The 27,237-nt window shown below is 38.6% G+C and overlaps 2 protein-coding genes, 1 long non-coding RNA gene and 1 pseudogene across 22 annotated transcripts in view; 3 read left to right on the top strand and 1 right to left on the bottom strand.

The window, feature by feature from the left end:
- Positions 1-7,255, top strand: part of GOLGB1 (golgin B1) — a 97,962-nt gene extending 90,707 nt beyond the window's left edge. For 15 of the 19 annotated variants that reach the window (XM_055259030.2, XM_055259034.2, XM_055259033.2 and 12 more), the window contains 5 exons: positions 2,199-2,357; positions 3,400-3,497; positions 3,945-4,079; positions 6,330-6,435; positions 6,745-7,255. In XM_055259030.2, coding sequence (XP_055115005.1) covers positions 2,199-2,357; positions 3,400-3,497; positions 3,945-4,079; positions 6,330-6,435; positions 6,745-6,879 — 633 coding nt within the window. In that variant the 3' untranslated portion in view covers positions 6,880-7,255. The remainder of the gene's footprint in view (positions 1-2,198; positions 2,358-3,399; positions 3,498-3,944; positions 4,080-6,329; positions 6,436-6,744) is intronic. The other 4 variants (XM_063630135.1, XM_055259035.2, XM_055259032.2 and 1 more) reach the window with 1 other exon arrangement.
- A 2,273-nt stretch (positions 7,256-9,528) lies between these two features.
- Positions 9,529-20,625, bottom strand: LOC129471138 (uncharacterized). The gene is made up of 3 exons (XR_008653495.2): positions 14,857-20,625; positions 10,628-10,728; positions 9,529-9,724 (listed from the first exon to the last, which is right to left on the bottom strand). It is a non-coding gene; the product is annotated as an uncharacterized lncRNA (long non-coding RNA).
- HCLS1 (hematopoietic cell-specific Lyn substrate 1) overlaps positions 10,387-27,237 on the top strand; it is a 30,887-nt gene continuing 14,036 nt past the window's right edge. The window contains exons 1-4 of one of the 2 annotated variants that reach the window (XM_055259488.2): positions 10,387-10,565; positions 13,046-13,129; positions 14,040-14,113; positions 24,164-24,293. In XM_055259488.2, the coding sequence (XP_055115463.1) occupies positions 13,046-13,129; positions 14,040-14,113; positions 24,164-24,293 (288 nt within the window). In that variant the 5' untranslated portion in view covers positions 10,387-10,565. The remainder of the gene's footprint in view (positions 10,566-13,045; positions 13,130-14,039; positions 14,114-24,163; positions 24,294-27,237) is intronic. The other variant, XM_055259489.2, reaches the window with a different exon arrangement.
- LOC129471790 (uncharacterized) lies at positions 16,018-16,267 on the top strand (annotated as a pseudogene).

The raw sequence follows: 27,237 nt of genomic DNA, 5'->3' as shown, positions 1-27,237 counted from the left end.
GAATATATTACATTATAGCTTGTATCCTGAAACTATGTACATCTATTATGCATGAATTAAAAAACATTTTAAGTATATGGGAGGTTGTGTACAAGTTATATGCGAATACCCTGCCATTATATATAAGGGATTTGAGCGTCCTCGAATTTTGGTATACTGGGAGTTGGGAGTCCAGGGGTGGTCCTGAAACCAATACCCCATAGATAAAAAGGGATGACTGCATTTCTACCAGCTGTTTGGATGTTTGTATGTAATGTAAGAATGTGCTAGAAACTTAAAAACATGAGATGGATGATTAGTGACATAATGTAGTCTAAATTGTTCCCTCCTATTTCATTTTTACAGGTATAGATACAGTGAAATATAGTAGCTTATAAGCTAGAGGAGAGGTCGGCAAACTTTTCCTTCAGGCTCAGACAATATTTTAGGTTTGTTGACTGTACGGTCTTTGTTAACAACTACTCATCTTTGCAGTTGTAACACAAAAGCAGCCTAGACAATATAGAATCAATTGGGCTGGTTGTGTTCCAGTAAAATCTTATTTACGATAAAAGGGCAGCAGGCCCTGGATCATAGTTTGCCAACCCCTAAACTAGAAGGACCTATGTTTTTGTTTTTGGTATGGTTTGGACTGTTCATTGTGGCCAAGAAAATTAACTTCCTCTTAGGTTAAAGGAAGAATATGTTGTTCCCTGTCTCAGAATCCAATAGTTGTCATTGTACCCAGTTAACTCTCTTCAAATTAGTATCACTTCCCAAATATTTACATCCTTTCCTATTCCCACCTCCTCCCACACCCCGCCCCCAAAAAAACCTATAATTTTCTTAACTTTCCTTGCTAGACTGTCAGATTGGACACCATCAGATAGTAGATAGAGTCTAGACTTGGAATCAAGAACCACACTTGAGTCCTGGTTTGACATCTACTAGCCATTTGTAAACAAGAACAGAAATCCTTTCTCTACCCCTCTCAAATAAGATGATACTGGTGAAAGTACCTTGTAAGCTAACATTGCTCTTCCGAATGACAAACACAAAAAACAACCCTACATCTGAAGAGCAATTTTCAGCTAACAGAGCACTTTTACAAGTATGTATGGATTATCTCGTTCTAATTTTCTATATGCATCAAATGCCCTTTCTCACAGTTGTCTCTAGAAAACTGTCGCCTCTCCTCTAAAACATTGTTTGTTTCAACTGTTTTTCACAAAAACTTACAAAAAAGAATCATCAAGAAAAAACTGAACATGCAACTGGTATACTGGGTTCCTCTCATATAATGTACATGGTCCTACAGTAGATAACTTGGAGAGACATCTCTGTGGTTATTAATGTACCTGGAGGCTAATCACAGCTAAAACTTAAAACTTGACAGCCTGCAAGTGAGAGAATTATAGTTCCAGAGTACCAAATTCAAATCAATGGGTAGAAGCTACAATAGGTAAAGTTTTCATTCCATATAAAAACGAATTTTCAGTTTTTTAAATGGTTTGGGTTGCTTTGTCAGGTAGTGGGTGCCCTGACACTGAACACGTTCAAGGGAAGACTGAACGATGACCTGTTAGTCATGCAGTAGAGGAGAGTCCTGCTTTAAGGGACTGGAATGTTTCTATCTGGGAGAATCTATGCTCTCAACACAGTTTCTGACATATACATATACATGTTGGGATTTATTCTGTTTCTCCCGTCTACCACATATTATAATTTTTTATTCTATTCTCTCAGTAACTTATAACTCTTTATGGCATTGAGGAATCTGCCTAGTAATATTATTGCACAGATTTTGGGGTGACAGCTCTCTCCAGCCATATTGAGTTCTAGAGATTATAGTCATTTGTTAGTAGCATGAACTTTGACCCTGAGGTACTGCCTTTTCCCTCTTATGTACCCAGAATAGCCTATCTAATTAGATTGCTTATGGATTTCTGCTTCATGGTTTTTCAGTTAATATACTGGGCACCATTTAAAAAAACAAAACAAAACGAAAAAACCTTTCTGTTACTCCTCCAGAATTGTTTTCTGTCTTGGTCAAAAAAAATTATGCTTTTTCCAACTTTGAAGGCACACAAAGTGCTATTGTTGCTGTTGCTGAAACAAAGGTCTTCCATAGGAAAATTAGATCCTAAAAACTCAGAACAGTTCACCTAAGCACTGCTTATAGTACTGCAGGATGGTGCTTATCCTCACCTCTCTTTCAGTTCTCTCAGCTACTGGAAGAGAAAAACACCCTTTCCATTCAGCTCTGCGATACCAGTCAGAGTCTTCGTGAGAACCAGCAGCACTATGGTGACCTTTTAAATCACTGTGCAGTCTTGGAGAAGCAGGTTCAAGAGCTGCAGGCGGTGAGTAAGGAGAAGGTGAGAGACTGGGAGAAGTGTGATGAAATTTAGTGCAAGTGGTGAAGCACTAAAGAGCAGTATGGAAGAAGTTAATGTAATTAGGGGTCAGGGAAGAAAGTGGGAGAGAAGAAAGAGTTAATTGAGATGGGAATAAGGTCTGAGAAAAATTACAGTGAAGCAATTAGAAGAAAAAAGATCAGTGAGATGGTGGGAGAGAAATCAAAACATGAGTAGGAAACAGTGATGACTGAGACTTTGGTACTCTGACACAGAGAAAGTGTTGATTTTGCTTTAAGTAATAAGAAAATTGTGGGAAACTTTGGACCTGAGAAACAAAACAGGCAGCACTGTTGACAGCCAGGGAGAGGAGTGCAGCGTTGAAGTTGGAGGAGACTGAGAATTAGTATGGAGACATATAGGATACGGAGGAGGAGAAGGGAGTTGGGAGGGGCTAGGCAAGCAAGGGAAGGATCAAAGTGGCATCTGGAAAAGCCATAAGCATCCACAGCAGACTTAACTTTTTTTTTTTTTTTTTTTTTTTTTTTTGAGACAGAGTCTCGCTCTGTCGCCCAGGCTGGAATGCAGTAGCACGATCTCGGCTCACTGCAACCTCCACCTCCTGGGTTCAAGCAATTCTCTGCCTCAGCCTCCTGAGTTGCTGGGATTACAGGCGCCTGCCACCACACCCAGCTAATTTTTTGTATTTTTAGTGGAGACAGGGTTTCACCATCTTGGCCAGGCTGGTCTTGAACTCCTGATCTTGTGATCCACCCGCCTTGGCCTCCCAAAGTGCTGGGATTACAGGCTTGAGCCACAGCGCCCGGCCCAGACTTAACTTTTAAGAGGAGAAATTCAAGAATGAGAATCTGGGAGAAAAATCTAATCAAGACAAGAGTTTTATGTAGGTGAGTAATCTGCTAGAGCAGAAGCTTCTCACTTCTAAATTTGGACTTGAGCATTATAAGCGGGGATAGTCCTCTGTAAACAAGCTCTCATTCTGCTCGAGTACACTTTCTTAAGAGCTTTCGTCACTGAATTACTAAGCTTATTCTTCTTCCAGGGGCCACTAAATATAGATGTTGCTCCAGGAGCTCCCCAGGAAAAGAATGGAGTTCACAGAAAGAGTGACCCTGAGGAACTAAGGGAACCGCAGCAAAGGTAGGGGAGTGGCTCTCTCAACCCTGGAGCATACACCAGAGTCCAGAAATTGGGCAGTAATCTAGATTTAACTGGAGTCCTTTATATGGATTTAATATGTCTTATTTTATTAGCCTCACAGAAGTGATGTGAGGATCAAATAGTAACAATAATAACTAACATTTGTGTGTGAAAAGTTTGTAAAACAAAAAGAGCAACACCAACACACACACACCACTAACAACTACTCTATGATAGTAAAATGAAAGCTAATCAGTTCCTGAAATTTCTTTAGGTATTTTCTGCAGCTTCATTTAACCCCTCTACAGCTTTGCTTTTAAAATATCGTTTTCAGACAAGCTTATATAAATTTTCTTGCTTTACAACCTTATGAAGACTTTGAATCCCTTGTATTAGCAACTGTTTTCTGCATCTGATGATGCTTTTTGTTTTCCTCTCATCCTAAAGCTTTTCTGAAGCTCAGCAGCAGCTATGCAACACCAGACAGGAAGTGAATGAATTAAGGAAACTGCTGGAAGAAGAACGAGACCAAAGAGTCGCTGCTGAGAATGCTCTCTCGGTGGCCGAGGAGCAGATCAGACGGTAAAGGCTGAGGGAGATAGCCTCTGTTCCCTTCCGATCCTTTCTGATCATACTCATATATATTTCCTGCCAGACTTAGGATTTCTTAAGATCTTTTTCTCATTTTGAGTTAGTTGCTGCAATGAGTTTACCGACATTGTGGTCACCCAAGAACGCTGTACTTTTGGAGTATAGGAGAGTCAGTGTTTTCTAAAACAGTTGTTCTTAGAGAATAATAATGATATCTACCATTATTGAAAGATATTTTATTTCATCCTAACCATAACTATATGAGGTAGGTGTTGGGTTCTCTAGAGGACCAAATAAGTGACAACCTCATTTTCTACCTGAGATCTGAATCCATGGAAATCTTTTTTCAAAGATTAAAAGATTGAGAGATTAAAAGACTGCTTTATAAATGATGTTAAAAGAATGTAGCTTTTTATTTGTTGGCAAATGCACTTCCTAACCCTGAACTTCCCCTCCCAGTCACAGACAATGTTGGGCCAAGGTAGACCTCCTTCACAGAAAATCCTGCTCTTGCCAAACAAAAGCATTGGAGTAACAGAGTGAACTGTGCTTCCTATGAGCAGTTTGCTCCAAGTGTAATTTGGAAGGGCAGAGCTACACATCCCTAGTTCCTTATTCTCATCAAAAGAATCACTATGCATGACAGGATAGAGAGTTGCTACAAGTATTTTGCTGCTGGAAGTCCCTTTCCATGGAAAATATCGTTAAAAGCAGGCACTTTTATTATATTTTGGGAGAAAGCCACCTATGTATATGATCACTTTCCTCAGAGAATGACATTTCTGATATTAATGCATTCTTGTAAAGTTTATGTGGCAGAGGTGACAGCCCCATTGAGCAGGTGTTACTTGAGATACCTTTCTTTCCAATCCAACATTTTCACAACTTCTTAATTTCCATCATCTATTCAGGCTTTTATATGCAGCTTTGAGGGTGGGCCAGCTTTGCTTAAATGCCTTGTGTGGTGTCTTGCCATCTCTGCCGAGCATTTTCAGGCCTGTGCCCTAATGACTGTTTCTCTTCTACTTGCTATTGAATTGTTTAGACCAGTGAAACCTGGCCAGTGGGGAGGTTGATCTCCCTCTTGTGTAACTAACCTGTCCCAAACCAACTGAGACTGCATGTGTGGGATGATGACCCTTGAGCCTGTGCAAGCCGTATGAATTCAAGCCACAATTCCCTCTTTAGCTCTGATGCAGAATGGAAGTTGGGGTAGCTAATTAAGGGCTGCCTGCCTAGTCCAGGTACTGCCATTGTAATGTTAGAATCTCACATGTACTCTAAAGAGCAGGTGGAACTCAGTGGCCTTCCAGTTTAAAGGCAGTCAGTACCATCTTCCTCATCAATACCTACAAACTTCTCATCCTTCCTCAGCATAGCCTATGTTGACAGACTGACCTCCATAGTAACAGACCATGCTGTTCCAGACTAAAGCTGCTTCTGAAAAGCTTATCACATGGAGGAATAGACACAGAGGTGTATTTTTTAGTCAGCCTGTCTCTCAGGAGGGAAGCAGGAAAGAAGGAGCTAGGCTGTGCATGCTCAGTTTCTCTGTTACATGCAGCTCCTTTGTTCGTTTGACATAACCATTGAGTGAGTAATGGCAGCTTCTTCATTAAATGGAGAAGTTCCAGTATTAAATAAGCAAATCAGTAAATCAGCAAAAACTGAGCCAGAAGGCAGTAGAGACTGCCAATTCAATTTAATTTTTTTTAGTTCAATTTAATTTTTAAAACCCCACAGAAATCTTCCTTGGATGCTTTTGCCTATTAGCCTTTAATAAAAGGAAAAAATGTAATGAGTGTCTCCAAGTCAGGTGTGGTGTGGTGGAAAAAAGAACGTGAGGCTTGAAAGACAAAGCTGGGTATTGAATTCTGGCTCTGCCGCTTACTGGCTGTGCCGCCATGGGCAAATAATTTAACCTCTGTAAGCCTTAGCACTTTGAAGATAATAAGACCAACCTCAAAACCTGAGGATTAAATGTATGTAAAGCACCCAGCCTAGAGCCTGATACATAGTAAGTAGGCAGTCAATTCCTGATAGTTATTGTCACATTTTGCTGCTGCTGAAGGAAACATATCTACTGGTACCCCCCTTGCATGGGGTTGGGTTTGTGGGAGCAGCTTTTGCTGCAAGTCTCCTCCTGTGCTGCATTGTGTGGCAGGATGACTGGGAAGACTGGGCCTCATCAGCCTCTCATGCTATGAACCAATGCTATGCCTCTTTTTTTTCTCAACTCAGGTTAGAGCACAGTGAATGGGATTCTTCCCGGACTCCTATCATTGGCTCCTGTGGCACTCAGGAGCAGGCACTGTTAATAGATCTTACAAGCAACAGTTGTCGAAGGGTAAGAAGGAAGAAGGATAAAGAGAGGGTGTTCTGTTATCTGACAGGGCTGGCTATATTGGGGGCAAGGAGCTGAGGAGAAGGAATGTGGAAGTCCAGCCACTGAGCAGCTGATGAGTCTAAGGCTGGAAGGGTTTGGAAGATTAGAAGAACCTGGTGGAATTTGCCAAGTTGTTGACTCTGAGGCAACTTTCCTCTCAGAATACCCCTTTCTACAGTGGTTGGGTCAGCTTTGCTTAAGTGCAAGACTACTAGGAGGGAAAGCAACATAGCCCTATAGGGTGAAAACTCTCTGACTTTTTTCTTTCAGACCCGGAGTGGCGTTGGATGGAAGCGAGTCCTGCGTTCACTCTGTCATTCACGGACCCGAGTGCCACTTCTAGCAGCCATCTACTTTCTAATGATTCATGTCCTGCTCATTCTGTGTTTTACGGGCCATCTATAGACTTAGTTGTTACTCTTTGGACCACTCCCTTCAGAACTTGGAATTCTCTCACCTCTAACATCAGAACATCAATTCCAGTGGAACAGTCTTCCCATTTACAGGTCTTCTCTCCAACTCTTCACGGAAAGTGCCTGCAAAAACAGAGGTGGATACAAGGACAGGTTGGAGCTGCAGGGACTGGCAAGTCTGCTTTCTTCTACTGCCCTGAGCCTGAACACTTCTGCTTAATCTGAGAATCACATTTGGTTTGTTGAGCCTGATATTTGTTGAGATTTTGCAGGACCCTGATCTTTTGTGGTCCTGTAAAAGATACTGAGCAATGTCTTTCAGCCAAGTCAAGAGGATGGTTTCAATAAACCTAATAATCTGAAGTTCAGTATCATTTTGATTGATAACTTTCTTTGCCTCGTTTGCCTGTATTTTCTCCTGTTTCAGGGAGAAGGTGGCTCTGCCATAAACAGAGTTCAGAGAAATGAACATGTCACCTCATAGGACGTCTGATTTAGGTATCTTGCAGAATAGGGTGGTGAGAGCTAAAGGAACTCCCTAGGGGTTTTAGCTATTAGATCACATGGGAGGACAGCATCTTCTTCCCTGCCAATTTCAGATATAATTGGAGGGAGAATTTCAGGTCCTAGACTATAAGGATAGAATCCCTTTGCTTTTACCCTTGATCACATGTATGCTAAGGTATTAAGTGGCCCAAGTCTTTCCTTTCACCAAAGGGCAGGGAGAAGTGTCTATGGACAGCAGGGTTCCAATTCTTGTCATTCCAGGAATATCTGGATATTCCTGGAATGTGGGCCCTGAGACAGTGCCCAGGGGCTACTGGGAGCCAGTATTAGGCATTGACTGTCAGTCAGGAGTCTGACTTGACTGGTCTAACGCCACACTGCAACTCCTGACCTCTTGAAGTACTAAGCTACTTTGCTGTTAGTGACAGTTATTACAGTTTCTCAGCCCCATTGTCTCTACCCTCTGTGGCAGTGGAAGGAGAATATAGAGAAGACAAAATTAAATATAGATAGACCTGAGAAGGACAGCCAGGATAGAATTCCATTTGTGCCTATTCCCTGCCTCCCCTCCCCTCCCCTCCCCATCCTACCAGTTGGTTATTTTCTCATTGTATACGTGATATGTTCACTGCCTAGTCTCTCCCTAAAGAAGAGAGAAGACCGGTGGGCTGACTGATCTGCTCTAAATCTACTGTGGTGATTAAATCTTGGTCACAACATCCTGGGAAGTTTCCTGAACAACTGTAAAATAATAAAATTATTTTCAGAATGAAGAGTTTATGTGTATGTGTGTGTATGTGTGAGTGAATGGATATGTGCGCAGGTGTTTTGGTACCTGTGTTTGCACGCTGGGAGGTGGAAGGTGGACAAGGGAAGTAGGGAAGGAGGTAGCCAGGAATGGTTATAGGGGTAGAAAGCTCTACATATTCAGGCTTACTTCTCACTGGCTAATATCAGTGACGGCAGCATACATTTTTCCAGCCTTAGCTGCTAGACCCCAGGTGATGAATGCAGTGAGGAAATTCTATCCTAACACTGAACCAAATACGCCGGGCCTTAGGGCATGAAATTGATACAGGTCCATGCATGGTCCTGGGAGAACTCTTGTCTGGCACATAGTGAAAACATTAGGCCCCTAGGGATCCCTCCGGGTGGGAATGGGAGAAGAGAAGCTTAATAGCATGTAGCAGGTTAGATAGGCATTATTATGTTTTGTTTTGTTTTGTTTTGTTGGGGTTTTTTTGAGACCGAGTTTCACTCTTTCGTTTCGGCTGGAGTGCAGTGGCACAATCTCAACTCACTGCAACCTCCGCCTTCCAGTTTCAAGTGATTCTCCTGCCTCAGTCTCCCAAGTAGCTGGGATTACAGGCACCTGCCACCATGCCCGGCTAATCTTTGCACTTTTAGTAGAGATGGAGTTTCACTATGTTGGCCAGTCTGGTTTCAAACTCCTGACCTTGTGATCCACCTGCCTCGGCCTCCCAAAGTGCTGGGATTGGAGGCGTGAGCCACCGTGCCCAGCTATTATGGATTTTTAATATTAAGTTGCTTCTTGAGAGAAGATAACTCACTTTCTCAAAGTACAGTAAGTGGTTTAATTGAACCAAGTCTATCTGGCTTCAAGGCCCATTCTCTTTCTGTGTGATACACCTCACTACCTCATCAGTAATGAACTTGTGACGTTTGCTAAGGAAAGATGGGGCTTCTTGGTGTCATCTCTGATTAATTTCTATACTTTCTCTAAAGAACTATGTACCTGGATGGTGTGTCACAGCATCTAGTCTAAATCGTATCTTGACACTACATGAGGATTCCAAGTGATTTTAAAAGACTATTTTCCCTTCTACGAATGTACTCTTCCTTATCATAACTTGGGTACCACCATGATAAATAGGTAATAAAGTAGGAGGAATAAATAAAGCTCCCCCAGGCATAGAATCCTTAGATTTGGAAGTGACAGAGGCTTCATAGTCCTAATGCAGAAAAGTGCCTGTATCATGGGCCAGTTTCATCCAGTCCTGCTTAAACTCCTTGGAGAATGCACCGTTGTGGACAAATCAAGAAGTCCACAATCAAGATTAGGAGAGGCTAGGTCGGATACAATAACAGACACCCTCAAATTCTCAGTAGCCAAAACAAAGGACTTTTTTAGTGAACGACTCCAATTCCCTCACATGGTGGATGGGGCTCCACTTGTGTTCTTTCTCACTCAGGGACCCAGTCTGCTGGAGGAGCCAATATGAAGAATTGCAGGTCGCCTTGGGCAGTGGTGAAAGCATGGCAAAGCTTGCAGTGGTCTTACGGTCTCCGCCAGAAAGTGGTATCTGTCACTGGCCAAAACAAGTCACCTGAGTGTAAGTCTGACTTCAAGAGGGAAGGGAGGGGCAGCAAGTCTTGACACACAGTAAAACAGGATACCACAAAGACCTTCTTCCATCAGCTGACCAGCACCTGATTCTTTCAGAATTCTTCCTACTCTCTGGAGCCAAATCTTTAGTTTGTTAGCTCAGGCTCCACAGTGCCCCAAACAAGCTAGGAAACTCTCCTTCCATGTCTTGCCTTTTCCCTCATGAGTTATTCCCTTCTGGTATTCAATTGGTCGGTGTTTATTTGAACATCTATATGAAAACTCCACTTTTAAGTGCTGTGGGTCATATAGGGGTGAGTTTCTTTTTAAGTCTCATGCTTCAAAACCCACATATAAATCACTTTTCCCATAAAGCCTTTCTAGATGAATACACCCAATACCAAATGCTCTGAATTCCTTTACTGTCTCAAACTTAACTGCCACCCTATTTAGGACACAATGCTGTTCTACAGCATTCTCTAATGTGTTTTCTGGTTGAATGTTTGTTTCTCTCACTAGATTACAAACTCAGAGTCAAAGCAGCATTTTCTATGACTGCCCTATGCCCCCCATTGTCAAAACCTTGCAAAAGACCAGGCACAGAAACATTTAATCCTTTTAAAATTTAAGTGTCTAAAGCAGAAGGAACTGACTCAAATTTCAGGAAGTAGCTGTGAGGATGGGGTGGTAGGAAATGACGAAAACCTGAATACGGAACTGAAGCAGCAGCTCAGTTTCTCACTCCGAAGTGGCAGCAGCCAGAGAGGGAGTCGGTGTGGACGCGAGGAGCCAGGCGCTTAGAACAGAGGCTCGTACAGGTGGAGGTGGGTACTCTGAGCCATGGGACAGTTGGGAAACACAGAGTAAGAGTTGAGGAGGAACCTACCTGGCTCTTAGTCCTTGGCGATGGGCAAGGTCACCACTAGTAGGCTTTTATCCTTTTATGGCCAGAAGGCCTGGTTGTGAGTGGTTGTAGCAAATCAGCATCTGGAGATAGAAAGAGAAGGGAGGGGCTTAAACCCAAGGCAAATGATTCAGGAGCCATCTAGCACCAACATCAAGCAAAGTGTTGCCTAGTTTCTGCTGACAATCTACAACCCACTCTAAGGCCTGTCTCCCCTAGGTACTGAGTTGGGAGGAGGACCACAGGAGACAAAAACAGTGTCTGCCCTTGAAGAGCATATGGTCTCAGGGAAACAAACCCACATAGGAAATGTAACAGATCAGGAAGTAGTCACTGATGTACACTAGCACTGAGTACCAAGTGCTGATGCAGCCCAAGAGAAGGCACGATTGTTCTGCTGGGGCTAGTTTCTGTGTTCGTAGATCATGGAATCCCAGAATGTCAGAAATCAAGGAGACTACAGATTAGCTAGGTTAACCCCTTCATTATTTTCCACTGGGGAAATCAGAGATAATTGCTGATTTGCCAAATTATTAAAGTTAGTATTTCTTAATCGCCTGGTCTGGTACCTGGCAAATGAGTACCTACTCTGTTGATGCCCTCGTGATGGTCCTTCAGAGGCTTAGTCACAGAGCTGGGGTGACAGCCAGGGCTTCTGACTCCCAGTCCGTGTACTTTGATGCAGGAGGTCAGCATCGCAACAAGGTCTCACCAGATTACTCTCTGGTTCTCACCTCTAGATAGCACTTCTTACCTTTCTGGTTTCTGGTCAATAGGTCAAGGATATTAGATAAATTGTCTCTATTTCAGAAACTCTTTATTTCAAAAATGGGTGAATGGGAGAGTCAGGCTGACAGAGGAGCCACAGGAAGGAGGATGGGACCATCAGTCCTCATTGCTTCCTTATTGCTCATGACTATTTCAGAAACTTCTCCATTCCAGTTTTCTGTGTGACAGTCCTTTTGTTGCACAGCAGCCCAGGAGCCAGGGGATGAGAAGCAGAGGGGATGATAAGTAGAATCCTTACTAGGATGCAGGATGCTAAGTCTTGTTTTGCTGTCTCCACCCGCATCAGGGAAAGCCGAGCTGCTTTCAGCCGTGACTCATGGCTGACTCAGTCAATATCTCTCCAGTGTCCCCTTAGCATCTCTTTAACTGATTTACCCAGACTTCCCCTGGGCTGGTTTTTAAGGGGTTGCTCAATGGAGAAGATGGAGTTTGCAAGTGGAAATAGAAAACTGGAGAATCTGAAGGCCTAGGTAGAGACAGAACCCGAGGAGTGGTTGTAAAGGGACTCTTTGGAGACAATGGAGAGCATGGGGAAGGTCTCCAATGGGATGAGGTGTCCGAGGAGGGAAGGGTTGCCAGCTAGCAAGTGCTGCCAGGGTCAAGAAGTCTCAGTGGCGACCACAGCAGATGAGCATTGTCTGTTGTTACTTCTTCACACCAAGATCCACAGATGCAGAGCAACTGTGCTGCTCTTCTGCCCAGTCCAGAAGGCCGACTAGAACACTGGGAATTCCCTAGCAGAATAAGTTTGGCACCTTTCCAAGCTAGTGTTCTCTAAATATTTCTGCAACATTTATTTAGTTGATAAAAATTGAATACCTCTTAATGTTCAAAATCAGATTTATTACATATTATTCTTTTTTCTACGATAAATTGTCAACTTGAAAACATGCTATTTTTTGAATTACTTTTCTTTAGCAATTAATTGAACCATTTTTTAAAAATTGAGTAATAACTGACTTATTCCCAGCAAATATTGCTTTCCCAATGCATTGTTCCGTGTGGAAATTTCAGCTGACTGTCCCTGCTGACCTTACACAGCTGTGAGGTGACCAGACTCAGGGTGGAGGTGGGACAGCACTTGGACCAGAGGCTGGAAAAATTCTCAGTATAGTTCAGCAGGTTGTAAAGAGGGATGTAGATGTTCACTTTGTGAGAAGCAGAACCAATTTGTATTTCAACAGCGACAAAGGAATCATATATAGAAACCTGAGTGAAATGAGGCCATAATTCTAGGGATATTATAGCACCCCTCATTGCCAACCACCTTCAGCCACTGCCTGGCTGGCCTCGGGACACAAGTGAACAATTCCAGCAATTTTGACTCGTGGGTTACCTAGTGTTACCCACACCCATGATGACGTCTCTCTAGCCCCAGGTGGGCCCAGGCCACATCAGTTCGTCTTGAATAAAGTCCCATCTTTCATCTTGTAACTGAGCAGAAAAGCCTTCCTACAACTCCCATTTGCTTTGCTTCATTTTCTATTTTCTTCTAAGAAAAAAAAAATGGCAGGAAATATTGGGCTGCTATATTTTGACTTCAGCATTCCTATTTTCCCTCCTCTTGATGCTTTTTTGTCCCTAATTATTCCCATCTCCGGTCACTCTCAGATGTGGAAGTCTGTAGTGGGCCATGATGTGTCTGTTTCCGTGGAGACCCAGGGTGATGATTGGGACACAGATCCTGACTTTGTGGTGAGTTCGGAAGTAGCTTTGCTTGGACAGTGCAGAGGGTGGGGTAGGGAGAGCATCTGGGCCACTCTGTGACCTTTGAGGATGCTTGGAAAAGGGCCTTCTAGGATGAGACAGCCCTCATGCTGGGACTAATTGGTAGGACAATTGGCTGTCACCTGTGGGGCATGCACGATACCTGGTATCAGGGATGAAAGGAGACAGGTGTGGGCGAGTTTGACAGTGTGATTGACAGGCCATGGCAGGCTATACTGAAGGTGAGAAGCAGGTGAACCTGGGTCTCTCCTGGCCCATGATCCAGGATTCAAGCTGGACATGTGTAATTGGGGGATTAAAAAGCTGTAGGAGACCAGATGGGGTAGGCATGAAGTATGAAGAAGAGGAATGGAGGTTTCAGAGCTCACTAGTTTAATTCTTTGTGCTTTCTTGTTTGTTTTTTGAGACAGAGTCTCACTCTGTCACCCAGGCTGGAGTGCAGTGGTGCAATCTCAGTTCACTGCAACCTCTGCCTCCCAGGTTCAAGCGATTCTCCTACCTCAGCCTCCCGAGTAGTCCCTGTAGCTGGGACTACAGGTGCATGCCACCACACCTGGCTAATTTTTGTATTTTTTTGGTAGAGATGGGGTTTCACCATGTTGGCCAAGCTAGTCTTGAGCTCCTGACCTCAAGAGATCCACCCACCTCAGCCTCCTAAAATGCTAGGATTACAGGCATAAGCCACCACGCCTGGCCTCACCAGTTGAATTCTTACATGGGGTCAGGATGGGATAAACAGAGAGAGGATGTGAATAAAGACCCAGACTGAAGAAGGCAGTGGACACAGGGGACATGGAGGGCATGTGTCAGTTGGGTGGCCCTTCTCAATGTGGCACATTTCTTGCCGTCATGTATTACTGAGTGCTGTCATTTACAGAATGACATCTCTGAAAAGGAGCAACGATGGGGAGCCAAGACCATCGAGGGCTCTGGACGCACAGAACACATCAAGTAGGTGCCAAAAGGACTGGGGAAAAGGAAGTGGGTTATGGGAAGAGGCCAGAGAAAACTCAGAGACTTGGGGGAAGGTGAGGGAGGAAAAGGTTAGGGTAGTTCATGTCTATGTATTATTGTGTTTGTTTTTTTCTAGAGTCTGTTCCTGTGTGTACCTGTGTGTGTCACTGCGTATTTCCATTTTATGTCTCTCCTCTTACCCTCCTCAACCCTATTATCTGTTTTTTATACCTAACAACTCTGCTATTTCCCCAAGTGGGTCTATTGGATTAACTGCCTCCCTTTCTTTAGTAAAGCATGAGAGATTCATAGAGGAAGTGGCCCAAATACTAAGGTCCTCTCTATCTATCTACCTGGCAATCATCTATCTCCTATCTATCTCTTCAGATAAATGTAAATGTGTATTTAGAATTCAGGGCGACTTCCTTCAGATGAACTAAGAACAATTCAGTAAAATGTCAAGGTGAAGAACTCAGAATAAATGCTATAAAAAGAAGGCACTTCAGCTCCCATACCTGGCCCAAATAACTTTTAAAATACAGGTTTGTACTTAGCTATCTGACAAAAGTTGGAAGCCATGAATGGTAATATGAAGAAATGTAACACTTGGAAAACCTGTTGATAAAAACTGTTTTGGCAACGATGTTCAGGGATCTTTAAGATTATAGCCCCATATGCATTTTACCAGAAACAAACAAACAAACAAAACCCTCTGATACCAGAAGATAAAAGGAACTTACAGACATATCCAGGGGTTTCTGTGGGATATGTCATACATTCAGGCTGAGAGATCCCCTCCTCTCTTCCTCATCATTCCATGGATGATTCAGGATCATCTAACCAGGACCATCTGCTTTGCATAGTATCAGAATGTCAAACATTAGTAGCAAGGTAGACACAATAAATAGTGTAACAAGCAAAAATTCAACAACTACACACAAAATGGCAAGATTAATAGAGTTTTAAGCTCCATTTTTAACTCCCCCCACCGCACCCTAAAAGCAGTGGTTTTACCTCTAGATTTTAAAAAATGTCAGTGGATGACCACATTGCACAAGCAACACACTGTGAAAGCCTGGCACAAGTTTATACAACTGGATGACAGTACCACATTGTTTAATCAGAAATAAATGGTTTCAGCCAGGCGTGGTGGCTCACGCTTGTAATCCCAAAACTTTGGGAGGCCAAGGCAGGAAGATCACTTGAGGTCAGGAGTTCAAGACCAGCCTGGGCAACATGATGAAACCCTGTGTCTACTAAAAATACAAAAATTAGCTGGGCGTGGTGGTGGGCACCTGTAATCCCAGCTACTCAGGAGGCCGAAGCACGAGAGTCTCTTGAACCCAGGAGGCACAGGTTGCAGTGAGCTGAGATTGCACCACTGCACTCCAGCCAGGGTGATAGAGCGAGACTTGGTCTCAATAAATAAATAAATAAATAAATAAATGGTTTTAATTAAGTAGCTATAATGAATATTATTCTAAAACCATGCCATTCTGGAAAAAGATTGAAACAATGGAACAGGGTCATTCAGGAAGCTTCTGTGATACCCCTCTATAGACTCATAGATCAAAAAAAAAAAAAAAAAACCACAAGACCCTTTTCCTTTTCTGAATAAAGGCCACTCAATGCTGGTATTCTGGGAATTGTCCAGATGAGGATGCACACTTCATACCTTTTTTCTCCCACTGCCTGTTTCATATATAGGAGGTAGGAATACAGTATTTTAAGGAAGTCTCCTAAATTCCTGCCATAATGTTATGGAAAGAGCTTGAATTTGGATATCAGATAGATTTTTAGATTCAATTCCTAACTCTGCCACTCTTAGCAATGTGAACTCGGTCACATAACTTTTTTGAACCTCAGCTTATTTATCAAACGGGGATAAGAATATCAACCCTAGCTTTGCACAGTGGTGGTATTGTAGCCAGTGAGGTTTATCCGAGGTGTGATTATTGCTAATTGAAAACTTTTCCCAACACTCCACCATGATGACTTGCAATATAGTAGGCACTGGCAAAAAAAAAAAAAAAAAAAAATAGCCACCCTGAAGATGTATAGTTAGAGTTCAATGGGATAGCCAATGTCTAATGCAGTACTTAGCACTTCTGAGCAGCTCAGTGAGGTTATTTTTGTTTCCTGTTAATATAGGTTAGTTTAATCAGATTTCCTTTCTAAAATCTAACAAACATGTAAACAGACAACAGCCCTCTTTTCTCCTAAGTGGTGTCTACCTGGGCTGTTGTATTGCGCAACTCCTATACACAGATCACTCTGACTGGTGCTGCCTGGAGTGGTACAACATGGTGACCCTGCACATTTCCTTGTTAACCTAAGTGAATCTATCAGATAGAATAAACGATGGAGATATTGACGAAAAAAGCTCGCTCATCTCCCATTTACCCAGGTTATCAAGGAGTAAAAGCCTGGTATCTGCTGGTAACAGGCCAGGTGGCTTTAGACAAGTCCCTTTTCCTGTCTGATTCTCATTTTGCCCATCTGGATCAAAAAGACCTCTAGAGGACTTTCCAGTAGTAAGTCTCCACTATTTGGGGATTCCCTCTCGTTAGTGTGGGCTAAGCCAGTCTTTAACATCTGATGGGAATCACCATGGTCCTTGGAAAGGAGAGGGAAATTGGAGAGGAGAACAGTAGCTGTAGATGCTAACACTGACAGATCCCAAAATGAAAAAACAAAAAGCCAAACAAACAAAACAAAACAGTAGCTGTAGAGCTGAGACGACTAAAAGCAGGAAAAGGAAGTGCTTGTAGTTCTTACTAATCTTACTACCTTCCCCACACCGTGATGTCTCTTTTTAGGTCTGTCTTGAATAAATTTAGTTTGGATAGTAATTTGGTAATTCAGTGAATAACTCAGATGGTCCTATGCATCCGTTATCCATTCTGTAAAGGAACTGCCTGGTTTTCAAGAACTATCACCCTTCTCTCCACCTTCTTTTCTCCACTCTTGCCCATTCATTCTCAAGACTCAAGGGTGTCTTTTCCCTTGACTAGTTTGTTTATTTTCAAATCTGTCACAGACTGATACTTTTGTAAAATAAAATAAAATTTGAGTTTCTGGAAAAATAAATGGTTAAAAATAACACAGACAATACAAACACAATTTTTATTTTTAAATTCAACAGATATAAAATCACGATGTTGTCAGGCATGCTAGTCTGTGCCTACAGACCCAGCTACTCAGGAGGCTGAGGCAGGAGGATCACTTGAGTCCAGTAGTTCTGGGCTATAGTGCTCTATGCTGATTGGGTCTCCACGCTAAATTCTTAATCAATATAGTGACCTCCCACCTCCCAGGAGTGGGGGACCATAGGTTGCCTAAGAAGGGGTGAACTTGCCCAGGTCAGAAGTGGAGCAGGTCAAAACTCCAGTGCTGATCAGTAGTGGGATTGTGTCTGTGAGTAGCCACCGCATTCCAGCCTGGGCAACAGTGAGACCCCATTTCTAAAAAACAAAAAGAAAAAGAATAAAATCACTGTGTCAAATTGCTATAAAAGTTTCTAAACGCATATTCTCAATTTTTATTCTTATTTCCCTGTGAAACAGAAACAGTTCAGCTTGTGGACCACACTGAGTGGCACTGCCCTGGAATAATCTTTCAGCACTTCCTGGAACCTGTCTGGCCTTCAGATTAAATCTTTACTAAGCTATAACCATAGGATGTCTGCCTCAGTGGCCCTGTCCTCTTTCTTGTGCCCTGACATTTTATAGCAAGTGGAAATAAAGAATGGTGTAATGCCAAGAGTATAGAAATAGAATTCTGGAGCTCTAGTGACTGATTCCAGCTCTGCTGTAAAAGGGCTCATGATGCTGAGGAGAGTAATAATATTTTACCATCCTATCTTGATTTCCAGCGGTGACTGGAGATTATAGTACCATCCCTGTTTCCCTCACAGGGGTACTGGGAAGAGCCATGGCTATAACTTAAGAATAATGGCTAACATTTATTAAACTATTATATGTCATGGAAAACACTGAGTACTTTTTAAAAACAATCCTATATCATAGATGATGTTGGCATCCTGATTTCACAGAAAAGTGAATGGATATATTAATGTTTAGCAATTTGTCCAAGGATACAGAGATACAGGTTGAGCATCCCTAATCCAAAAATTCTAAATCTAAAATGTTCCAAAATCTGAAATTTTTGAAAGCCCACATGATACCACAAGTAGAAAATTCCACACCTGCTACATGTGATGGGTCACAGTCAAAATACAGGTGCACAACAGTTTTTTCAGCATCCCCAAGGGAAAAATAAAGTTACCTCCATTTATTTAGGTCTTCCTTAATACCTTCCTTAATATAGTGTATATGACACATAAATGAATTTCCTGTTTACACATGGGTCTCGTCCCCAAGATATCTCATTATATATATGCAAATATTCCAAAATCTGAAAAAATCCTGAATCCAAAACACTTCTGGTCCCAAGCGTTTGGGATGAGGGATACTCAACCTGTAGTAATTTGAATTTGGCTCAGTCTGACTCCATGGGCTGAAATCTTAACCATTATATTGTTTTTGTCTAATAAACATAATATCATCATGTCCATAATTCTTTTGTTGAAATGAAATGCAAATTCCCATGAACTAAGCTATTGTCATTCCCTAAGGCTGCTTGCTATTCTGTTTACAGTGACAAAGTACTTGATAAGTTGGCCTTAATAATACTACAGTCACTTCATAAACAAACGTCTTTATGAGTGCCCAAAGTCTCTTTCATTTAATGTTTTCTTCACTTTATTATTTTTCAAAAATTAACTTTTTTTTTTTTTGAGACGGTGTTTCGTTCTGTCATCCAGGCTGGAGTGCAGTGGTACAATCTTGGCTCACCGAAACCTCCGCCTCCACCTCCTGGCTTCAAGTGATTCTCCTACCTCAGCTTCCTGAGTAGCTGGGATTACAGGCATGTGCCACCTCGCCCAGCTAATTTGTGTATTTTTAGTAGAGACAGGCTTTCACCATGTTGGCTAGGCTGGTCTTGAACTCCTGACCTCAAGTGATCCGCCTTCCTCGGCCTCCTACAGTGCTGGGATTACAGGTGTAAGCCACCATGCCCGGGCAAAAATTAACTTTATTGATACCTAATCATTATAAAAAAATAGTTCAATGAGTTTTGACTATATATATATATATAATATAACCACCAATGCAATCAAGATATAGAATGTATCTATTACCATGAAAATTTCCCTGCACCTCCTTGCAGTCAATACACCCCGTACTGATCTTTTTGTCACTATAGATTAGTTTTGTCTGGCATAGAATTTCATGAAAACAGAATAATATAGAATGTATTGTTTTGTGTTGTCTTCTTTCAGCATAATGTTTTCCAGATTTATCCATGGTGTTGTGTATATAAGTCTTTTGTTCTTTTATATTGTCAAGTAGTATCCCATTGTATGGATATGTCACAGTTTGATTATTCATTATCCTGTCGATCGACATTTGGATTATTGACAATTTGGATCTATTACAAATGAAACTGTCATGGGCATTTGGGTACAAATCTTTTTGCTGACATATCCTTATTTCTCTTGGGAAATTGCCAGAAGTAGAATTGCTGAGTCATGTAATAAGTGTACGTTTAACCCTTTGAGAGATTCTCAAACTCTTTTCCAAAGGGAATTTACCCTCTTTCATTCCTACCAGTAATGTGTGGGTTTCAGATGCTCCACATTTTTGTCAACATTTGTTATTGTTAGTATTTTTAAATTTAGCTGGGTGCAGTGGCTCATGCCTCTAATCCCAGCACTTTAGGTGGCCAAGCCAGGAGGATGACTTGAGCCCAGGAGTTCAAGACCATCTGGACAACGTGGAGAGATTCTGAGTCTACAAAAAAAATAAAAATTGGCTGGATGTGGGGATGCTCACCTGTGGTCTGAGCTATTCGGGAGGCTGAGGCAGGAGAAGCACTTGAGCCCAGGGGGTTGAAGCTACAGTGAGCCGTTTGCCCCACTGCACTCCAGCCTGGGTGACAGACTGAGATCCTCTCTAAAAGACAAACAAAACAAAACAACAACAACAACAAAACCAACTTAACCACTCTTTTAAGTATGTGGTGATTTTAATTGGAATTTCTCTGATGACCAGTTTTATTGAGTACATTTTCATTTGCCATTCATATATCTTCTTTATGAAGTATCTGTTCCCATCTTTTTCTCACTTTTAAAGTGAGTTGTTTGTCTTTTTATTAAGTTGCTGAAAGTTCTTTATATATTCTGGATGTAAGTCTTTTGTGAAATATGTGTTTTATAAGTGTATTCTCCCAGAACATAACTTGCTTTTTCACTTTATTGATTGATTGATTGAGATGGAGTCTCGCTCTGTCACCCAGGCTGGAGTGCAGTGTCATGATCTCAGCTCACTGTAACCTCTGTCACCTGGGTTCAAGCGATTCTGCTGCTTCAGCTCCTGAGTAGCTGGGACTCAGGCACCCGCCACCACGCCCGGCTAATTTTTGTATTTTTGGTAGAGACGGAGTTTCACCATAGTGGCTAGGCTGGTCTCGAGCTCCTGACCTTGTGATCCACCCGCCTCGACCTCCCAAAGTGCTGAGATTACAGGCGTGAGCCACCGCGCCTGGCCACTTTTTCATTTTATTAATGGCATCTTTTTAAGAGCAAAAGATCTTAATCCTGATGAAGTCTAATTTATTGAAAAAAAAATTTATGGAGCTAATGTTTTATGTATCTAAGAAATATTTACCTACCCCAAAGTTGTGAAGACTTTCTTTGATGTTTTGTCCTAAAGTACTTACAGTTTTAGCTTTTACATTTAAGTCTATGATCCCTTTCAAGTAGACTTTTCTGTGCAGTGTGAGGTCAAGATTGAGGTTCATTTTTTTCCATGTGATTATTTAGTTGTTCAACACTATTAAAAGAGTATCCTGTTCCCATTGACTTACCTGGCATCTTTGACCACGTACATGTGGGTCTATTTCTGGACTCTATTCTGTTCTGTTGACTACCCTGACAGCATACCATATTGCACTGATTATTGTAGCTTTATAAGTCAAGAAATCATGTAGTCCTCAACTTTGCTCTCCTTTAAAAAAAAAAAAAAAAGGAAACAAATTTTACTATTCCAGGACTTTACATTTTCACATAAATTTTACAATTCACTAGTCAATTCCTACAAGAATGCCTGTTCAGATTTTGATTGGGATTGCACTGAACCTATAGATCATTTTAGGGAGAATTGACATATTAATGATATTGAGTTTTCCAATCCATGAACATGGGATATCTCTCCATTTATTTAGGTCTTCTTTAATATTTTCAGAAATTTTTTTAGTGTTTAGATCTTGCACATACTTTGTTAAGTTTATCCTACAATGTTTCATGTTATTTCATGTATTTATATTTAACTTTCAGTTTCCAAATGTTTATGGCCAGTATGTAAAAATACAATTGATTTTAATATAATGACCTTGTATCCTGTGACCTTGCCAAATGCACAATGCTTTAGTAGCTTTTTTTGTGTGAATTATTTAGGATTTTCTACATACATGATCAGGTCATCTGTGAATAAAAACCTTATATTCTGAGTCACTCACATTTGTGCTTTTAGTTTTGTAATAAAAAACAAACACAGATTGAGGAATGAGTCATCTTTGAGGTGCTACATTTTGCTTGGTTCACATAAGCTGCATTGCTTTATCAATCCAAAGTCTTTTAAAACTTAAATTGGATATCTGAGAGTTAATATGTCAAAAGTTTCTTAGGCACAACACAGCATATTGAATTGGAATTTTTTGTTTTCCTCTCTATCTCTTCCAGCTGTCCTCTATCTCCATACATTAAACATCTTTGTGTCCTCAGAGCCTAACAGTACCTCACACTTAAAAGTTTTTTAGTTAGTAGTTATCAAATGAAGGAATGATATAATTAAGACCTGTTTAGGCCGGGCATGGTGGCTCACGCCTGTAATCCCAGCACTTTGGGAGGCCAAGGCAAGAGGATCACTCGAGGTCAGAAGTTTGAGACCAGCCTGGCCAATGTGGTGAAACCCTGTCTCTACTAAAAATACAAAATCTAGCTGGGCATGACATGCATGCCCGTAATCCCAGCTACTCCGGAGGCTGAGGCAAGAGAATCGCTTGAACCTGGGAGGCAGAGATTGCAGTGAGCCGAGATCATGCCACTGCACTCCAGCCTGGGTGACAGAGCGAGATTCTGTCTCAATAATAATAATAATAGTAATAATAATAATAATAGTAATAATAATAAAGACCTGTTTAGAATGACTTCAGCTATAACCTAAAGAAGTCTGTTTTCTTTGGCCCTCAACAATTTCATTCAAATTATATCATCTATTGGTATGATCCCCTGACTAGTGTTTCTGTTATCCTTTAGATGAATATTCCTGAGTATCATTTTCTAATCCCTTTTAAAAACTTGTTTTAACTATAATATAGTTATAACCCATTTAACAATTATTATATTCATTAAAAAATTGCAGATTTTTTCCATTTGAAAGTAAATTTTGGCCCCATTTTCTTCATCTTTCACCTGAATACTTCAGTTGGAAGATATTGGGCAGGCATTTACATGTCCTTGGTACTAGTAGCTTATGACACAGTGTTGGTGTTGAACTGACAACACAAGATCTCTGCTTTCAACGCTGCCAGAGAGTTTAGAGGAGGCATGGGAACAGGGGGTTCTTCCAGCACTTGGCTTAATTTCATCTGGTTCATAGCCAGCTTTCTAAAATTAACTGTGGCTAAAGCTAAGAAGGCTTTTTTAAAAGACCTTTAGTGGAATTATCCACTAAAGGCCACCAGATGGATCTATACTTCCGCAAAAGAAGACAATTTCTGCTGAGAGACAGCCATTCTACATATAACCAATGTGTCTGGTTGTCCTGAGCTGGTGAAGTCCCAGCTCACCATCTAACATCACTACTTCAATACCCTAAACCCTCATTGCTTGCTGCAGAAAGTCAAATTTCTTATTTAGGGTTCTCTTGCCCAAATGTTTCCAAGAATCCCCGGATCCTTATATGTGTCCAAATAACAGATCTGATTGTCACATGGGGCTGAGCTATCACTTCATATCCTCAAGCCAAAGAGGTTGGCCAAGATGGCTTTCTGCCCCTTTAATTGTTGCAGTCACCTTTCATGGTAAAGATGGAAGTGGGTGTGAAGTAAGAAAGAGAATGCCTTTTTTTGGTGGTGCTTTCTCTTAGGGATAGAGGTGTCCCTTCAAATCAAGAGAATTTGAGGCTTAAAGTGTTATAGCAATTATTGTGAGTGGATTTTGTTAGTTAGTTTTCATTAGTCCTTAGTTTTCTTAGGTATTATCAGCCTGGGGGGAAGGGGCAGAAGATCTTAATTCATGACCAAAAAGCATAAAAAATACTACTAATGTTTAAATAAATTTCCCCAATTCTGTGTTTTTATAAGCATTATTTTTAATGACTTCCTAGTACACTAGTGAAAGGTAGTTATTTCAATTTATTTAACTATTATCCAACAATTGGTCATATAGATTGTTTCTTAGTCATTGCTATTATGTACAATGCTTCAATGAGTATCATTTAGACATTAAGGACATTAAGCTTTGCCATATTTAAAATCATTTCCCTGGTGTAGACTCCTAAAACTAGAATGTGTAGGTCCAATGGTATGTGAATATTTTTCTGCTTTTTGAGACACATCCTCTAATTGATAGAAAGCAGATCCATTCAGAAAAGAAAATAACTTTCCAGTTATCAGAATATAGGTATCATTGTCCTCTAATATTTAAGAACATGAAAAATGGGACTAAAAATCACAAGGTTATTTTAGTGAGCAAAATAACAGACTAGAGGAAATATTACTGGCCTATGGAGAGTTTAAATCAGGCTATGGTATGCAGGCCAGACTGATCTTTTACTTCTAGACCCATCACTAGTATCTTTTGGGGGCCCAGGTTATTACTGAAAATAAACAGGACAGACTTCAAGACTTCCGTTTTTCTGGGAAGATGGGTTTGTTGATCTCCCTGGGATAGATGAGCCTTGGTCATGTGGTTTCTTCCAGCATCCACCAGCTGAGGAACAAAGTATCAGAGGAGCATGATGTTCTCAAGAAGAAAGAGATGGAGTCAGGGCCCAAAGCATCCCATGGCTATGGAGGTCGGTTTGGAGTAGAAAGAGACCGAATGGACAAGGTAAGTTGAAAGGGAAAGATTTGCTTTAAAAAAATACATTAAAAAAGAGATATATTATATATACTTATATATTTTGTAAATATATATAATTATGTACTTATATATAATTATATGTCTCTATAATAAGAGCCAATTATATATAAGTATATATAATTGACTCTATAATAAATCATTGGCTATAAAATAATTGGCTCTGTAAGAGCCAATATAAGTATATAATTATATAAGTATATATATAATATATAATATATATAAGTATATAATTATATAAGTATATATAATATATAATATATATAAGTATATAATTATATAAGTATATATAATATATAATATATAAGTATATAATTATATAAGTATATATAATATATAATATATATAAGTATATAATTATATAAGTATATATAAGTATATATACTTATATAATATCTATAAGTATATATACTTATAGATAATATATATTACATATTATATATAATATATATAATATATAATATATATTACATATTATATATAATATATATAATATATAATATATATTACATATTATATATAATATGTAATATATATTACATATTATATATAATATGTAATATATATTACATATTATATATAATATATAATATATAATATAGATATATCTATATTACATATTATATATATAATATATAATATAGATATATCTATATTACATATTATATATAATATATAATATAGATATATCTATATTACATATAGATATATCTATAGATATAATATAGATATTATATATTATATTATATATTATATTATATATTATATATAATATTATATATAATATAGATATTATATATTATATTATATATAATATAGATATTATATATTATATTATATATTATATATATTATATTATATATAATATGGATATATATTATATTATATATATTATATTATATATATTATATTATTTATATATAATATATAATTATAATATAAATATATCATATAATTATAATATATTAAAATATACATATAATATAAATTTATATATTTACATTTACTTATAATTATGTTACATATATTAATAATATATATTTATAAATATATTTATAAATCATTATATAAGTATAGAAGTATATAATATATAATGTATTAATATATAATATATTAATTATATACTTATATATAATATATACTTATAAGTAACTATATACTTATATATAACAGATACTATAAGTATATATAATATATCTATATTATATATATCATATATATACATATATTATATATTATATATACTAATATAATATATAATCTACATTATATATTATATATAATTATATAAGCATATATTTATTATATATACTTATATATTTTGTATGTTATAATAAATATAATATATATATTATATTTTATATATACATATATAAAATATATATTATATATTATATATTATATTTTATATATACTTATATATACTTTATATATACTTATATAAAATATAATATATATTATTAAAATATATATATTTTATATATTTTATATATATTATATTATATATACTTATATAAGTATATATAAGTATAAATATATTGCATTTTATATATATACTTATATAAGTATATATAATATATTATATGTTAATTATGATATATAATATTAATATTACATTATATTACATATTATTAATATATTAATGCATTAATTTATTAATATATTAATATATTATATTACACATTAATATATGTAATATAATGCATTAATAATGTAGATTATATATTATATTAGTATATATAATATACAATATATAAGTATATATAATATGATATATAATATAGATATATTATATATACTTATAGTATCTGTTATATATAAGTATATAGTTACTTATAAGTATATATTATATATAAGTATATAATTAATATATTATATATTAATACATTATATATTATATACTTATATAATGATTTATAAATATATTTATAAATATATAATATTAATATATGTAACATAATTATAAGTAAATGTAAATATATAAATTTATATTATATGTATATTTTAATATATTATAATTATATGATATATTTATATTATAAATATATAGTTTATTCATAAATATATAGTATATAATATTAAAGTATATATAAAATATTTCACTAAAACACCCAGATACTTTTGTTCTAGATCAGAATATATATTTTTTGACTCATTTATTGGTTCATGAGTTAAAACTCATTCAAAAGTACAGTATTCATTTGGTCTCTAAAATATAATGTCCACATGTTATTTGTATCAAATCTTTCTGATCTCAACACATAAGATATACATGGCAGAAAATAAGAGCCAAGATATTAGAACTGCTGGCCTGTTGTAGCCCCAACAGCACTGTAACTCCTAGACCAAGAAGACAGGGAGCACAAGTGGAGAAGGAAAAAATATGTTTTAAAATCATTTGCTGCTTTTAAATGTTTATGTATTATGTCTATGTTGCAACTTCTCTTTATTATTTTCTTTGCTGTGTATTTAGTGATTTTTTTTGTATATATGTCCTACATTACATGTTGTATAAAGCTCAGAGTTCACTTCTGAACTTTGACGGCCATACAGGAGCAAAGATCTAGAACAAAATCACTGACTTTCCTAATGAAATATTCCATCCTGGCTATGGCGTCCGGTCAGTCCCCTTGGTCGTTCCTCCACACTACCCCACACTACACTCTGTTCTGCTGCACAATTCTCTTGTTTCAGCTCTTTTTGTTTCTGGTTTAAAACCTGCTCTGTCTACCTAGTCTCTATCCCCTGGTTCCCAGCCCATCCTATGGGAGTGTTCAGAATGAAGGATTCCTTAATGATATTAAAGAAGAACAGGGATGAGCAGGTCTCCAGAAAAAGTCATCTTGCTCTCCCATCGCATATTTTTTGGCACCACTGTCAGAGGCCATAGATCTGACCCAGAATGGAATTTCTT

The sequence above is a fragment of the Symphalangus syndactylus genome, chromosome 21 (assembly GCF_028878055.3).
Source record: "Symphalangus syndactylus isolate Jambi chromosome 21, NHGRI_mSymSyn1-v2.1_pri, whole genome shotgun sequence".
Taxonomy (NCBI): Eukaryota; Metazoa; Chordata; class Mammalia; order Primates; family Hylobatidae; genus Symphalangus; species Symphalangus syndactylus.
This window is presented reverse-complemented; position numbering and strand designations above follow the sequence as displayed.